Source organism: Aplysia californica, unplaced genomic scaffold, assembly GCF_000002075.1.
Source record: "Aplysia californica isolate F4 #8 unplaced genomic scaffold, AplCal3.0 scaffold00053, whole genome shotgun sequence".
Classification (NCBI taxonomy): domain Eukaryota; kingdom Metazoa; phylum Mollusca; class Gastropoda; order Aplysiida; family Aplysiidae; genus Aplysia; species Aplysia californica.
This window is the reverse complement of record NW_004797323.1, coordinates 1,386,044-1,402,232: the sequence shown is the minus strand read 5'-3', so window position 1 is coordinate 1,402,232 and position 16,189 is coordinate 1,386,044. Positions and strand designations below refer to the sequence as shown.

At 40.2% G+C, this 16,189-nt stretch overlaps 1 protein-coding gene across 4 annotated transcripts in view; it reads right to left on the bottom strand.

The window, feature by feature from the left end:
* Positions 1-16,189, bottom strand: part of LOC101854312 (protein sidekick-2) — a 71,410-nt gene that overhangs the window by 40,238 nt on the left and 14,983 nt on the right. For all 4 annotated transcript variants that reach the window (XM_013079487.2, XM_013079489.2, XM_035968355.1 and 1 more), the window contains exons 6-12: positions 15,410-15,627; positions 12,900-13,050; positions 8,391-8,518; positions 7,106-7,222; positions 4,123-4,275; positions 3,119-3,415; positions 2,588-2,728 (exon numbers count right to left, since the gene is read on the bottom strand). In XM_013079487.2, coding sequence (XP_012934941.1) covers positions 2,588-2,728; positions 3,119-3,415; positions 4,123-4,275; positions 7,106-7,222; positions 8,391-8,518; positions 12,900-13,050; positions 15,410-15,627 — 1,205 coding nt within the window. The remainder of the gene's footprint in view (positions 1-2,587; positions 2,729-3,118; positions 3,416-4,122; positions 4,276-7,105; positions 7,223-8,390; positions 8,519-12,899; positions 13,051-15,409; positions 15,628-16,189) is intronic.

Below are 16,189 nucleotides of genomic sequence, written 5' to 3'. Positions count from 1 at the left end.
CCCCCCGACCCAAATCCATTCCCTCCATGAGAGCTTTTGTGGGTGTTGCAAAATAGCAGCACTTGTAGAGGTACATGATGGGGGCATCAGCCAAAAAAAAAAAGAATCTGTAATGACCCTTCCGAAATGTAAAAAAGCCACCAAAAGTCCAAAATGAAATAAAAACACACCTCAAAACAAACAATGAGCATAATAATGGCCTACATACTATAATAGGGTTTGATACAATAACACAATAGAACTGGAATATGAACCCTCCATATAGATCTAGTAATCTAGATAAATCTAGATATAGATCTAGATCTAGATCTAGTAGAACAAGTGAATAGGAATAGGCCTCGACTTGAATGAAATCCGCATCCGAACAGAGGGGCTCAGCCTAACAATCTACGCACCTGTTGAAACGCACTTTTACCAACATTAACATTACAGCACAACCTATAATAGGGTTTGACACAATAGAATCCGAATATGAATCCTCCATAGAGGTCTATAGTGATCTATATAAATCTAGGTCTAGATCTAGTAGAACAACTGAGTAGGCCTTGAATGAATCCACATCCGAACAATCGGTCAACAGAAAAAATTTTTAATGGCCGCCCGATCACAAAACTGGAAGTATATCTAATTTACATCGTCATCCTTTTCATATATTCGTATTTCTACTCAGGTTCCGACACTTATGTCTGAAACATCGACAAACGGAACAAAAACGTAAGTGCAGACAAAGCCAACCAGAGAAAAAGGAGGCGCTGGCAATTGGCCAGGCCTCGCACTTCCACATTGACAAATACAGGTGAGCCTAGCGATAGCATCGGCCGGGTCGTGATTGTCAGATTTCAGATGACTGTTGGCAAGCATGCAGGTCTAATTCCTCACAGATATACCAGAACACCCTCCAACAACGCTCACAAATAAGAATACTGCAGACAGAAAGTGCAGAGCTTAGTTTGAGTAAAGAAAAGCACATCAACACTAAAACTAGACCTGCATGTGAGCCTCAACCAGATTGTCTGAAAATTTTGTGCAACCCCCCCCCCCCCTCCATAAGAGCTTTTGTGGGTGTCATAAGGAAGGACTTTTCCGAGTAACGAGCGACCACCCCAACAAACACAATAAAGAAGAGACCTAACCCTAACCCTACCCCAAAAAAGAAACTGCAACTGGCCTCATGTAAAAAGGCCAGCACAAGTCCAAAATGGGGAGAAAAAAAAAACCACACTCTAAAACAAACAAAGAGCATGCATAATATGGCCTACATGAGCCTACATCTACATTGCTATAATAATGTTTGATACAATAACACAATAGAATTGAAATATGAATCCTCCATAGATCTAGTAATCTAAATAAATCTAGATCTAGATCTAGATCTTGTAGAACAAGTGAATAGGAATAGGCCTTGAAGTAGAAATCCGCATCCGATTCCGAACAGAGGGACTCAGCTGAGTATAGATTCTATAATCTATAAATAATTCACGCACCTGATGAAATGCTTTTTACCAACTTTAATATTACAGCACAACCTATGATAGGGTTTGACACAATAGAATTGGAATATGAATCCTCCATTGAGGTCTATAATGATCTATTTAAACCTAGATCTAGATCTAAAACAAGTGAGTCGGACTTGAATGAATCCACACCATCTGAACAATTGAATTTTTCAACAAACAAAATTCAAAATGGCCGTTCGAGCACGAAACTGAAAGTAGATAATTTAGGTCGTCGTCCTTTTTCGCATTCGCATTTCTACTCGGGTTCCGACAATTATGTCGGAAACGCCGACGTCGGCAGTCGGCACGAAAATGAAAGTGCCGACAAAGCCGATGGGAGAAAAAGGTGGCGCTGGCAGTCGGCCAGGCCTCACACTTCGCACATTGACTGATAAAGGTGGGCCTAGCGATAGCATCGGCCGGCTCGCGGGTCGGGATTGTCGGATTTCCGACGATTGTCGGCAAACATGCAGGTCTATAAAATGACTATTTAGTACACAGGAAAAAATGCAAGATGGACAGACAAAAAAAAAAGAAAAGAAAAGAAAAGAAGATGATGGACATACCATCACTGGTGCCTAACCCCCCCCACCCCCAAACCATCCATTAACAACAGTGACATAATAGGGATATCCTACCCACCAGAAGTGCTCCTTGTAGACACACACAAGAAATAGCACCCTCCAATCAACCCAGCCTACAAAGAATGGTGACAAGACATCTCAACCTGAAGAACTCCTTGCACACACACACACACAAGAGCACCATCCAACCAACCCAGGCCTCTGAACTCCCTGTTCACACGTAAAAGCACCCTCCAACAACCCCAACCTACACAAGGACTTCTTGCACGTTTCTGTGGTCAACATCCTCCAACTATACACATATAAGAGCCCCTTCGAACCACCCCGGTCCTCAGAAGGACTCTGCTCACACACAAGAACACCCTCCAACCACCCAAAATTACAGGACTCCTTGTGTGTCTGTACGACCAACAACCTGCAACTACATACACATAAAAGCACCCTCAAACCAACTCAACCCTCAAAAGGACTCCCACATGAGAGGACCCTCCAGCCATCCCAACTTACAGAAGGACTCCTTGCGTATCTGTACAGTGAACCCTGTGATTGGCGTGCCCCCGTCAAAACTGAGGCTCCACGAGACCTGGACGCTGTTAAGCAGTTGGTCGTAGAGCATCACGCTGGTCACCACGGGCCGCGATGGACGATCTGAAGGAATGAAATATATACAAGAAATAGTTGACAGTTTGTACAAAAGAGACGGTGCAACTCAAGCAATTTCGCCCAAGCTGCACAGGCAACTTTTGCTATTACACCTACTTATGCAATTTTTTCCTGAACCATACCACCTTCACAGACAATTTTGTTCATGCTATTCAATCTTCATCATCAATTTTTGCTACCCATATTCACTGGCAATTTTGTCCGCTCAATTCCATCTTCACATATAATTCTTGCTGTTCCATCTTCGCAGACAATTTTGTGAGATCTCATACCATCTTTAGAGGAAAAATTGTGATAAGAAAAAAAAAACAGAATATAAAAAGTATGGCAACTAAATTGCGACTCAAGTGATAACTGAGCAAGTCAAAATCCTACCAATGACGTTCAGCGTGGCATTCCTGGCGTCCCCACCCCCAGCAGATGAGACCACACACTCGTAGATCCCGCTGTCCCCCGAATTGAGATCTGTGATGGTCAGCGAGCCATCGGGGCCAATGAGCTTCCTGCCACTGGTGCCGTTGATTTCTGTCTTGCCAAACACTGCTTCCAGGTAGAAGAACCATCGCCAGGAAGGGGTCACTGAGGGGTCACTTCGAACGCCACAGTCCAAACTGGTGTCTGTGGTCAGGATGCTACTGGTGTCTTGAGGAGGGCGGAAGATCTGGGTTTTGACTGTCAGAAACAAACAGACAATGAAATGACAAATAACAAATTTCCTTTATCCATAAGAAAATTTTATTACTTAGCAAAAAGTTTGGGGTTTTTTAAGGGGTGGAGGGGGGTGGAGGAACACCTGATACCTAAAATTCAGGATTTCCGTCAGGTGCTTGAGGGAAGAAATTTTTGTTGACGAGCCCATCACGATCTTGCAAACATAAAGCCCTTTCATGTCACATATTTTCATATAGCATATTCCAGCATGACTCATTGGAGTTTATTTGTGTCTATTCTCCAGTTTTGGAGTCTACCAACCATCAGTTTTGCTACCTGCCAAGTCTTGAATGCATTCTTCTTATTTAATCGGTATTAAGATCCACAGAGTATTTCCATTTGGTAGAAGGACACCTGGTACTACAGCAAGGAAGATGCAAAGGATACACAGTGTAAAGAAAAAGATTTAAATGGAGAATTAACCAAAATAAATGGATTTTCCCTTATGTCGACATTAATATTCCTCAGGATATTCAAGATATTTCTCATAATACTTTTCCAAAATTTCAACCTGCATGATCTTCTTCAAGAACAAGAAGACCCCAGTCTTTCACAACATGACACAAGAACAAAGGACACCAGCCCAGCAACTGGAATACTTACAAGAAGAAATAAGATAAAAATGTAAACATGAACCAATCATCATAACTGAACTGCAAGAATCTTACCGATGACCGAGAGGGTAGCGTTTGCCGAAACGGTGCCCTTGATGTTGGACCCTGTGCACACATACACACCAGAATCGGCCATCTCCACACGGCCAATCAAAAGCTGGTCATTTACAAGACGAATCCGACCACCGATTTCTAAACTCTTGCCATCTGCACACATGAAACAAGAGGTCAAAATTTAGTTGCTATTGTCATCACTTCACCCACAAGAAACTGGGCACTAGGAAAACTGTACAAACAGAACATGTAACAACACCACTATTTAATGCAACCGTGAATATCCCCTTAGAAGAAGTATGATTGTCTTGACAGCTGTTTATGTGTCTATCAGTAGGGATGCCAAACTTCAAAATATTCAGTTTACATCAACTTTACAACTATAAGCATGCAAGACCACAAAATATTCAGTTTACATCAACTTTATAAAACTATAAGCATAAGAAATGCTAAACTACACTATAAATTCAGTTTACATCAACTTTACAAGACGTATAGAAGATATAGTTGGGCCATGGGGACTGGGTAAAGAGAATGGACGGGGGGAATGACTGGTAGAATGGGGCAAAGTAAATAATTTTATGATATCAAACACCTAGTATGAAAACCACCCAAGATGACGATACACTTGGAAGAGTCCTGGCGATAGAAGTAGAAATCAAATAGACTTTATACTTATTAAGAAACGTTTTAGAAACACAATAAAATCATCTAAATCAATGCCAGGAGCAGACTGATAGTGATCATGTACCAGTCAGGTGTAAATGCGGATACGACTAAAGAAACTCAAAAAATAAAGTATGAACCGAAATTTGACATAGGTCTTTTCAAGACAAATCAAGAAATGAAAGAACGTTTCTCCATAGATGTAAGAAATAAATTTCAAGCCTTGGAAAACATTACTAAATCGGAAGAACTATGGAGGAAAATGAAAGACTCAATAACGGAAGCTGTGGAAGAAAATATCCCCCCAAAAGCTAAAAAAGCTAAGAAAAAATGGAAGACCCAGGACATATTAAAACTAATGGAAGAGAGCAGAAAGGCAAAATCAAATGAGGAAAAGTACAACATCTTAAACAGGGAAATAAAGAAAAAATGCAACGAAGCAAAAGAAACATGGATAAATGATTAGTGTCAACAAATAGAGAAGAACCAAAACAAAGACAGCAAATACATGCATTCAAAAATCAAAGAACTAAGTGGGATAAAAGGATGCTCAAATACAGGTTGCATAAGATCAAAGGGAGGGGATATTTTAATGGACAACGGGGATGTCTTAAACAGATGGTCAAAATACATAGAAGAACTTTTCAAAGATAATAGAGGAGAAAAACCATTAATAAAGAATGAAATAAATGGACCACCAATATTGAAAGCAGAAGTACAAGCTGCCATTAGGAAAATGAAACAAGGAAAAGCCACAGGGCCAGATAATATTCCAGTTGAAGTGATTGTCGCACTCGAAGAACTAGCCACTGAAATAACAACAAAGCTCCTAAATGCTATTTAGGACAGCGGTGAGATCCCAGAAGATATGATGAAGTCAGTTTTTATAGCTTTACCCAAAACACCAGGTGCCACTGAGTGTGATATGCATAGAACAATTAGCCTTATGAGTCATTTTACAAAAATATTGCTGCGAGTAATAATGGGAAGATTGAGAAGAAGTGTAAGACCACAGATATCTAAAACGCAATTCGGCTTTGCTCCTGACAAGGGCATCAGAAATGCTATATTCACCTTACAAAGGTTAATGGAAAGATGTATTGAAGCACAGAAAGATCTGTATTTATGCTTCATAGATTATTCAAAGGCGTTCGATAAAGTTAGACATGATGAGCTATTTAAAATACTGGAAAAGGTAGACATAGATGGAAAAGATGTAAGAATTATCAGAAATTTGTACTGGGACCAAAACGCTGCTGTACGAATTAATGGAGAATACAGTGAATATAAGCAGATTAGGCGAGGAGTGAGGCAAGGATGTGTCATGTCACCAGACCTTTTTAACATGTACAGTGAAACAATCCTTAGAAACATAGAATGATGTCCAGGCCTCAAAGTAAATGGAGAAAATATTAATAACATCAGGTATGCAGATGACACGGTTTTAATAGCAGGCTCCGAAAAGGACCTTCAAATACTTCTAGATACTGTTGTTAAAGAAAGTAAACGTAAAGGATTATTGTTGAATGTAAAGAAAACAGAAGTCATGGTAATATCCAAAAAAGCAGCAAATCCTAGTTGTAATCTCATTAGCAAAGGTGAAAAGATCAAACAAGTCCAACACAGTTTAAATATCTAGGATATATGATAACATCTGATGCCAAATCTTCCACAGAAATAAAAAGGAGAACTGCAATGGCTAAGGCTAGTTTCAATAAAATGAGCCCAATCCTGAAAAATAGAAACATCTCAATGAACACCAAAATGAAAGTCCTGAAATGCTATGTTTGGTCAACCCTTCTAATGGCTGTGAATGCTGGACAATCACTAAAGACAGTGAAAATATAATAGAGGCAACAGAAATGTGGTTTCTTAGGAGACTGCTAAGAGTATCGTGGAAGGAAAAAAAATCAAATGAGGTAGTGCTTGATGAAGCCCACGTGGGACGCTCAATGTTAAAAACAATCAGGAAACAACAAATGCAGTTTTTGGGACACCTGAATAGACATAAGGGTCTTGAACATCTAGCTCTCACTGGCAAAATTGAGGGCAAGCGAGGCAGGGGTAGGCCCAGAACAACATACTTAGGGAACCTAAACAAATGGGTAACAGGGAAAGATCAGGGAAACGTAGCTTTTTTGAGAGCATCCGAGCAAAGAATGAATGGAAAACCATGATCGCCGACGTCTGTTGCAGATCTGGCACTGGATGATGATGACATCAACTTTACAAATATAAGCATAAGAATCAAGTCCCAATTTCTTCTACTAAAAGGACTCTGCTCAGAGTAAAGGCTGCCTGCCTTACAGTTGTTTACCTTTACTCCAAACCACAACCGGCCGTGGGCCTCCTTTGACACCACAGGTAAAAGCTGTGTCTTCGTGCTCAGCAATGATCTTGTTCTGAGGTGGCACCTCTATCGTCGGGGCGGCACCTGCAAAAAGAGAAGAAAAAAAACATAAGATAGACAAGAAAATCTTAGTTTTAGTAAGAGTTTTAAGGCACTTGCAACACACATATGTTATTAAAGTGCCAAAAACTAGGTGTGTTGCTAGAGAATATTTTTACAAAAGAGAGATAGGACAATAGATGTTTGATAGGAAAGATGAAGCAAACCACACCAGAGCAAGCACCAACCACCCATCACAGAGATTTTCTGTCAACAACAAAAAATAGAAAAAATATAGTAAACAAAAGAAACTCACAAAGCAGAGTGACTCTACCACTAGAGGTGAAACAAGGTCATGTGTAATCACTTTTCAGTTTTAACTTTAACCTTGCCCCTGTATGTCTCCTAGCAACCTAGGGTGATAAAGTAGAACAAAGGGGTTGATCAAATAAGTTACTGAGAAGTCAAATAAACGTAAATGTAAGGTTAAGACTGACTTTTCACAGGAAAAAAAGAAGCCCCCATAATGAACAAAGATTTCAAAGGGATTTAGGGGGGAGAAAATGAAGCACACAAAAGAAGTAAAGGTTCTGGACACCATAAACACTTTGCCGCCTATGTGCAATCCATCATCGGCATCTACATTACTCGGAATATAGAGAGAAACACAGAGTGTTAAAGATAAAGCAATGTAAATCGACTCCTCAAAAACTGACTGTTGTAAAACTTCTCTTTCACTGTATTCCATCATAATTTTCCATTTTCTTTTTTTCTCTTCCCTCCTTCCGTTCTCTTTTGGGTTTTATCTATCATTTTTCTTTGTTTGAGAAGGCTATTACTCAAGAGGAGATATAACACAATAATTCTCCAACTATCAACCCCAAATACAACATAATAAACTTTGCCCACCAACTCGGACAATATTAATTTTGAAAAACTAATTTACAAACAAGAACCTCATGTGAGGAAAATGACAACTGGTGTAATAGTAAGGCTCTTTGACTTGCTAGTACGAGAAGTATTAAATGGGGAAAGATATGGACATATCCCAAACTGCTGGAGTCACCAACTGTGGCAGTGGTTTGCTTGTTGCTTAAGTAAAGAGAAACACACAGACACAAAAATTGTCATTGAATGCTTTCGAAAAAAGGAAGACAAACAGAAAAAAAAAGTAAAAGACAAAGAGAAAGACTTGCCAGAGGCGTGCACTTACTGTTGACAGTGAGACGTGTGTAGGCACTGGCTTCACCAGCGCTGTTCTTGGCGAAACACTGGTACACACCAGAGTCGGGGACATCCACGCTGGCAATCTCCAGTGTCCCATTAGGATAAATCTGGTACCTGATGAAAAGTCGAAAAGGAAAACAAGGATGCTGATCAAACTCTCTTTCTCTTCTTAACTCCACGCTGCACGAGGTAGAGACTTCACAAAAATACAAAACAGAAAGACGCATATGCAACTAAAACTTTTTCCTTGCCTTATGGATCTATTCATGATACACAGTAAAGTCACTGATGACAAACTCATTAATGAAACAGTATTTAATCACATGAAAAAGAGAGGTAAAGCAATATCAGAGGAAAATAATGAAGACCGTTGTTCATATGTTCCCAGGAACAATATATGAAGCGGCCAGAGAAAACCAGAAAATATTCAGGAGTAAAAATCAAGCCAAGGGCAAAAAATTATCAATTTTGGGTGCTAGTTTAAAAAAACTAATTAACAAATTGACAAAGTAAATCAATTTTGAATACATTTTCTTTCAAAATCTGAAAGGTTGTGGGTTTTTTTAAGACTTCATTTTGAATAATGCATAAGCATACCCTTTCACCATTTACACAGTACTATGCAATAAGTTCACTTATAACCTATCCATGAGTATTATATACTCTTTTCCAAAAGAAACTTGACACATTTTCTTTGAACATAATACTATTAAATCATAACGGATAATGATGATATTTATGTACAGTACAGTGTGTTGGTTTTACTGTCTTCTGAATCAATTTTGACAATACAACTAAGTGAGTTCGTTCACTTCTGTGTGTTTAGTATGATTTCATTTTTTCACTTTTTATTCTGTTAAGCATGAGTTTTCTGTGTTGTCTTTGCTATCAATTGGTAGCTTATTTCAAAACCTACAAAAGGTGAGTAATAAGTTTATGAAAACATTGTTTGCATTTGAACTGCGAGCTTCAGAAATCTAGAAAAAAATGTTGACTTTCAATCATGCCACGTCTCAGTGCAGAGGAGCGAGGGCGCGCTGTAGGGCATCTCGAAGCAGGTATTCCTGTGGCGGATGTGGCAAGGATTTTTACCTGTAGCCGGGAAACCATCTACAGTCTGCAGACCAGGTATATGAACACGGGAAGTACAAGAGACAGGCCAAGATCAGGGAGGCCGCGGGTAACCACCCCGGCACAGGATCTGCTCCACCCACCTGAAGGACAGATTCCAGTCTGCTTCGCATACAGCCAGAACCCTCCCGCAACACCAACCAGTGAGCACACAGACAGTTATTCGTCTCAAGTCCTTTTCACGGACGAGTCTAGATTTGTCCAAGGTCGCTACTATGGTCGAGTGCGGGTATATCACCGTCGAAGTGAAAGGTTTGCTGACCAGTGTGTACATGAAATCCCAAACCGGGGATATGGGCAGGTGATGGTCTGGGGTGGAATCACAACAGACCATAGGACGGCACTGGTACATGCTCCGACAGCATAGAAGGGCGCCAACTACGTAGCCACCATTTTGCAGCCACATGTGGCACTGTTTTTGGAGAACCATCCAGGCTACACCTTACAACAGGACAACGCTCGAGCCCATCGTGTCAGAGTGACACAAGCTTACCTCACACAACAACAATTCGGTTTCATCCATCCCTGACAGGCAGTATCACCCGACATGAACCCGATTGAACATGTGTCGGATATTCTTGGGCCTCAAATCCAAGAGGTGAATCCCGCTCCTCAGAACAACGCTCAGTTGATTCAAAGCCTAACCAACGCTTGGAACGCTACCCAACATTAAATTTCCAACATCGTCAACTCTATGAGGCGCAGATGCCGTGCCGTCATTGCTGCAGGCTGCTGTCACACACGATATTAATCCTGCCGAACTTTCAGACACCTGAAATGCTTTTGATTTGACCAGTACCAGTTACCAGTGTGCTTTGCTATCATACGTTTCGAAAACCATAATTTAGGATGACTATGTCAATGTAAAGTTTCTTGTTGGAAAAATGCACATTTTCTGATTTTTTAAATTTGGACCCTATCACTTCAGGTGGGGCTTGAAGCACCAGGTGTGTATTATGTGCATTAAAATACAGGTTTTCAAATTCAAAAATGCTTCTTCTTTTTAGATTTAAAATTTTGTCCCTGTGTCTGTAAAGGTTTATTTTTTATTTAACACTATTCTTTATGTCAAGTTTTTTTTTTTATGAGTATATATGATTGGAAAAGTCACTGACTGGAAAGGGGAAAGGCAAAGAGAAATGAAAGTAGTCATTGTTTCTCTCACTTGGCCTTTCCTGGGGTAGTTTTTACCCCAAGTTCTGAAAGCAATCATGAACATTTTTTAATAACTTTAATAATCTGGAAAAGCAACAGATCCACAGATTCAGAGAATACCCTGTGGGTAGTTGGCGGGTGCTCTGGTGTGGTTTGCTTCTTCTTTCCTATCAAACATTTATCGTCCTTATCTCCCCTTCTTCTTTTTTATGTTTGTTACTCTCTTGTAACACCTCTAAATCTAATCTTCTGGCACTCATATGACCTTATGCAGTCGCGAGTGCCGTAAAACCTCTACTAAAACTGAAAAAAGAGAATACAGTCAAACCTGTGTAAGACGGCCACCCATTGTCAAGGAGAAAAGTGGCCGTATAAGACAGGTGTCCGTCTTAGGCAAGACTGATCAAGATGAAGAAAACAAACCATTCCCATCTGTGGTTCCAATCGAAAGTAGCCGCATTTTCTTGTTGATGTTGTGGTTGTTGGTGGAGGTGGTGGTGGTTTGTATTTTGTTTGTAATTTTTATTTTGTTGCTGATTTTGCACAAAGGTGACAATAAAACTAAATGTATCAGACAAGGAAGACCGAGTGCCATGTTAAAACAAACACATGGGTCGCCACCAAACTTGACGTCCTTTGTGACCACTCATCTCACTTACGATTTGTGTATGAGGTCTGGGCGGGGTTTATGGGTTATGAGGGATCACACACTTACCTCACCAGCAGCTGAAAATTGGTAGCTATTGGTCAACAGTGGGAGGGGCCTACGCAACATGATCGGTTGGAGGGACTACCTAACAACAACGACAGGGGATTGAATTATGACGGCTCGCCCACAACGCCAGGGGCCAATGCACAATTTATGACAAAACGTAATGGAGTCACTAAGGTGGCCGTCTACGACAGGTGTTATTGCTTGGAGTGATAGGGGTTGTGTGTTAAAATATGGTGGCCGCGGACGCGTTGGACAGGTGCCCGTTTTACACAGTTAAATTATATAGAAAAAACGCAAGGCGGGAAATGGAAAGTGGCCGTTTGTACAGGTGGCCTTCTTATAGAGGTGGCCGTCAGGGCAGGTTTGACTGTACCCTTATTCCATCACATCTTTCCTTTTCCTACACCATAGCACATATTGAAATGCAGCGACAAGGTGAAAAATGAATACCAGGAACATGTCCCCAACTTACCCCAACTGTAACAATACTACTCACAGACTGCCACGGCAATATAAACGGTTCTTTCAAAGATTTATTTTTTCCCAGCCATTGAAAGATGTTCTTTAACCCTCATCCTGCAGGAGCCGGCTTTATGTCGCCCGATAAGCCTATTTCGGCACCTCGCCTACAGTCCCGAATCAGTGTAGCCCCTGGCTCAGCGCACATCCTCTTACGTGTTATTCGGGTCCCGAGTCGGATCCCCATTCACGCAGGTCAGGTGTGTGCGTCAGTCTGCTTGAGTTTGTGTGCGTTTGTGGCCTTCTTCTAGAACCGCCTGCATTGGTTCGTAATCGAGGCATACGTCTCATTCAAAACATGCCAAGTTGGTAGCTCCAGATGTGTCCAATGAAATTATAGAAGAAATTGACCCACTTAGACATGAGGAGCTCGAAAGGATAGTCAGGAAACAAGACTTCCATTTTTCTATACAAAATATTTCAAATGAGCTTGATTTTGTATGAAATGATACCACCTGATAAAAAATAAGCTTGTTTGATAGTTTTGAATAAGATTGTGCTGGTACAAAGAACAATTTGAGGGTAAAACATTCGGAAATTGACCTAAATTATCCCCTTTCGAACCTCAGGTCATTCATAACAAGCGCGTCCAGAAAGGTTATTCTAATGGGCGTAACTACTCGTAATGTCTTATCAGCTTGTGAGAGGGGGTTATTCATGTGTTTCTAACACTTTATAAATAGAAAGCTATGAAAGATAGAGCCTTATTTTCACCATCGGTTAACACACTCCCGTGGTATTCATGGCGAAAACACATTTCCCGGCGCGCGCGCGCTGTACACCAACAGTACACACTGAGTGACCCCGGCGGCCTGCCCGGCACGTCCGACGTAATCGGTTGCTGATAAGATTCGCATCTGGGCACAGACGCAGGATAAGAGTTAAAAGACAATAGCAGATTTAAGAATTTAGACTCAGCATACCAAGAAACAACAAAGAGAAATATTTAAGAAAAAACACACATACAGTGCCTACCTTGCAGCATTTCCATCAGCCAACTTCTTAGCATTAAAGTACCAATCAACTTGCAAGGGTTGACTACCAAAAGCCTCACAATCAAAGGCAAAGGCTTCCTGATAATCTCTGAGTACTTCCACGGGTGATGAAGACGTTATACTGGGAGGATCTGGAAACAGAGAGAAACATGTTCCAGCGTTGAATCACCCAAGATTTTTTTTTAAACACTATATGTCTCCCATATCTAAAATGGCAGTGAAAGGAGTGAGATTTGAAGAGGTTCACGGAAATTCAGAACAATTCGTTCAACAGTTCATCAAGAACTTATGGCTCACCCCCATGAAATAAAAGAGTTCGTCAAATTTTAGGGAACAAAGAAATCTGAATTTTTCCAACACTGGGCGATTATAATCAAATTTCTTCTCATTTTTTTAAACAGAAACCTTCTCCATCCATTCAAAAAATTTAAGATGAATTCTGCTGAAAAACGTTGTTTAAAGCAAAAAATATGTTATTTTGTAAAATGAGTAAAAATATTCAGCTTTAAAAATCACCCAACTTTGGCTGCCATTTTATAGCTAATTTCATTTGTAACAACACATAATCCCTGCCTTCTTAAATGACACATATTCCAGCTTCTAAGCAAAGATAGACAGACAATTATTTTCATCAAGTTCAAGAAAAATAAACAAGCTTTAATCTGATACAACAACTCCATATGCCCAAAAATTGACGAGCGTCCGATTCCACCAAATTGTGACACATTTAGTACAACAGTTATTCCAGACTACTCTGGAGAGCCCACAAATTACCTGCTTGTCAGTACATACTAATGTCTACCCTCAGAAAACACAGTGGTACAAATGTAACTATACACTTCAAGCAGTGTTAATTCTATCTCTTCAAACTTCCCGCAGCATTAACTCCATCTCTTCACACTTCAGGTAGTGTATGTTCCATCTCTTCACTTCAGGCAGTATTCATTCCATCTCTTCACATTCAAGACAGTGTTTATTCCATTTCTGCACATTTCCTGCAGTATTTGTTCAGTCACTGCGCACTTCAAAAAGTTTTTTTGTATTCAGACCCTTACTGTCCTTTTAATTTTTCAAAAAAATCAAATAATTCCAGCTTCTAACTGGTTCAGAGCACGTTTTCAATGTGCACATCTCAGCCGATACAAATAGAAAATGAATCGATGTCAAGGACAGTTGCTGCAACCGAGCAAAGTCTAAGTATATAAAAACTTTCTTTGTAAGAAAAATATTTTGAGGTTCAGCGGTTTGCTAGGTATGGCTTTTCGCCTGTCAACCCGGAGGTCCTGAATTCGATCTCCACAAGCATCAGGTAGTTATCTCATGTTTTCCACAACCTAGGATCTTAGGGTAAATAGGATCAAGAACCAAGTCTTCTCAAATAAGGAAAACAAATTTTAGTGGTCTCATGTGGAAGTTTCACATGTGACAGTTCTACAAATAAAAAAGTCTAGGCCCTTCATACCGCCGTCCAGGGGAATGAGTGACGTGTTTGTATCTATACTGACATTCCACGCCCAGACCGCTTGTGCCCCTTCCCCAAAGACATACATACACACAGTCACACCTGTGCTGGCCGCCCATCCAAACCCGACACATGCTAAGACACGTGCGCGTGCCAACAATGTGGGCCTAGGAAAGGGATGAAAGAAGGACGCTGATTGGTCGCATAAGATAAAAATCTAAACGATAGGCTAGAGTAAGTGAATAATGGTTCACAATGCAGGTGCCATGGATGGTTTCCAGGACTACATAAGGTTCTTTACGGGAAGAAAATGAGTAAGCCATGTAAACAGGGACTCTTCACCCAATAAGCAACTTCGTTGAATCCGAGCTCGCTCATTTACTTTTCTTTATTTTAATTAACAAAAAGAATGGGGAATCCGTCTCCTTTCGTTGAATCCGAGTTCCATTGTATATAAAAATCAATTGCACTGAGATGACCATCTTAAATTCACCCACTGAGTTTTAACAGGCAGCAGAATGTAGAAGAAGAGAAGAAGATGAAATAAAATAATTGTGAAAATCCTTTTCATAATGGAAGGCATGAGGAAGGCCAGAAAACGGCAGCAAAACACAAACCATTATAAGATGGTGATGGCACAAATTAGGCAATTTCATGTTCATACTAACAAGTCTAAACACTTTTTGCCTAAAAGACCTATCTGCAAGAGCTCCTTTTGGTTGAGAGCTAGAATTACACTATCAAACACTGAGACATGTATTTAGTGTGTAAAAGGGTAAAAGTAGTAATTCACTGAGCAATTTACAGTACCTTTCAGAATTACTTTTCTTTAAAATGGAAAAAAAATACTTACGAAAAACAAAAAATACTCCACTTGATGAGAGAAGGAAGAAAGGCAAAGGCAATAGATGTTTGATAGGAAAGAAGGAGCACATGACATCAGAGCACCCGTCAACCACCACAAACCTTATGCAACATAACAAAAAGAAACATGCAGACAAACATTGAAGCTCTGTTAATCTGCCTACCTGTGACAGTGACGATGGCTTGGGCAGTCACGGGACTGAACGTACTCTGACCCTTGAGCCTGCCTTCACACAGGTACAGGCCAGAGTCTGTCGCATTCACTGATGTAATTTCCAGCCTCCGACCCAGTGTCGTAATGCTGATCCTTCTATCATTTGTAACAGCATATCGGGAACCATTAGTCTCTTTGTACCAATCTATCTGAAGGTTGTTCGTAGGCCTTTGGAGTTAAAACACAATAAATTGTTTCTGAGAACCGGAATCTGGTTACCATTCATAAAGATCGAATTCCACCAAAAGAAGGGAACACTCATTCTAAAATACAGCATTCAATGAAGGTAGGATAAAACATAAATTAAGTCACCACCAATCAAAATATGGTATGGAAAGAAAGTTGAACCTCTTGAGTGGTCTTTTCACATTCTGTATCTATTCTCTAGAAACTAAAATAATAATTAAAAGGTTGATATGACATAAAATGAAAAAGACACATGCATCCCATGTGCATCAGGGCAGGGGTCTGAAAGTGAAACTGCTCAATAATTCTGAAACGATATACAACTTGGAGTAGACAAAACAATATCTTTAGTAAATAAACGAATCCAAAAATTATCTAAAGATAGGTGTCCACCTTTCAGTTCATTTTCTTAATCCCTTTCAGCACCTCACAGCCGTACGTTACCATCCTGTCTAAGACCTGATGAGGCTACAAAACATTTAACTCATTTCCCTTTTATTTTGGTAAGTGTGTTACAGCGTTCGCAACTGCATAAGGTCATATG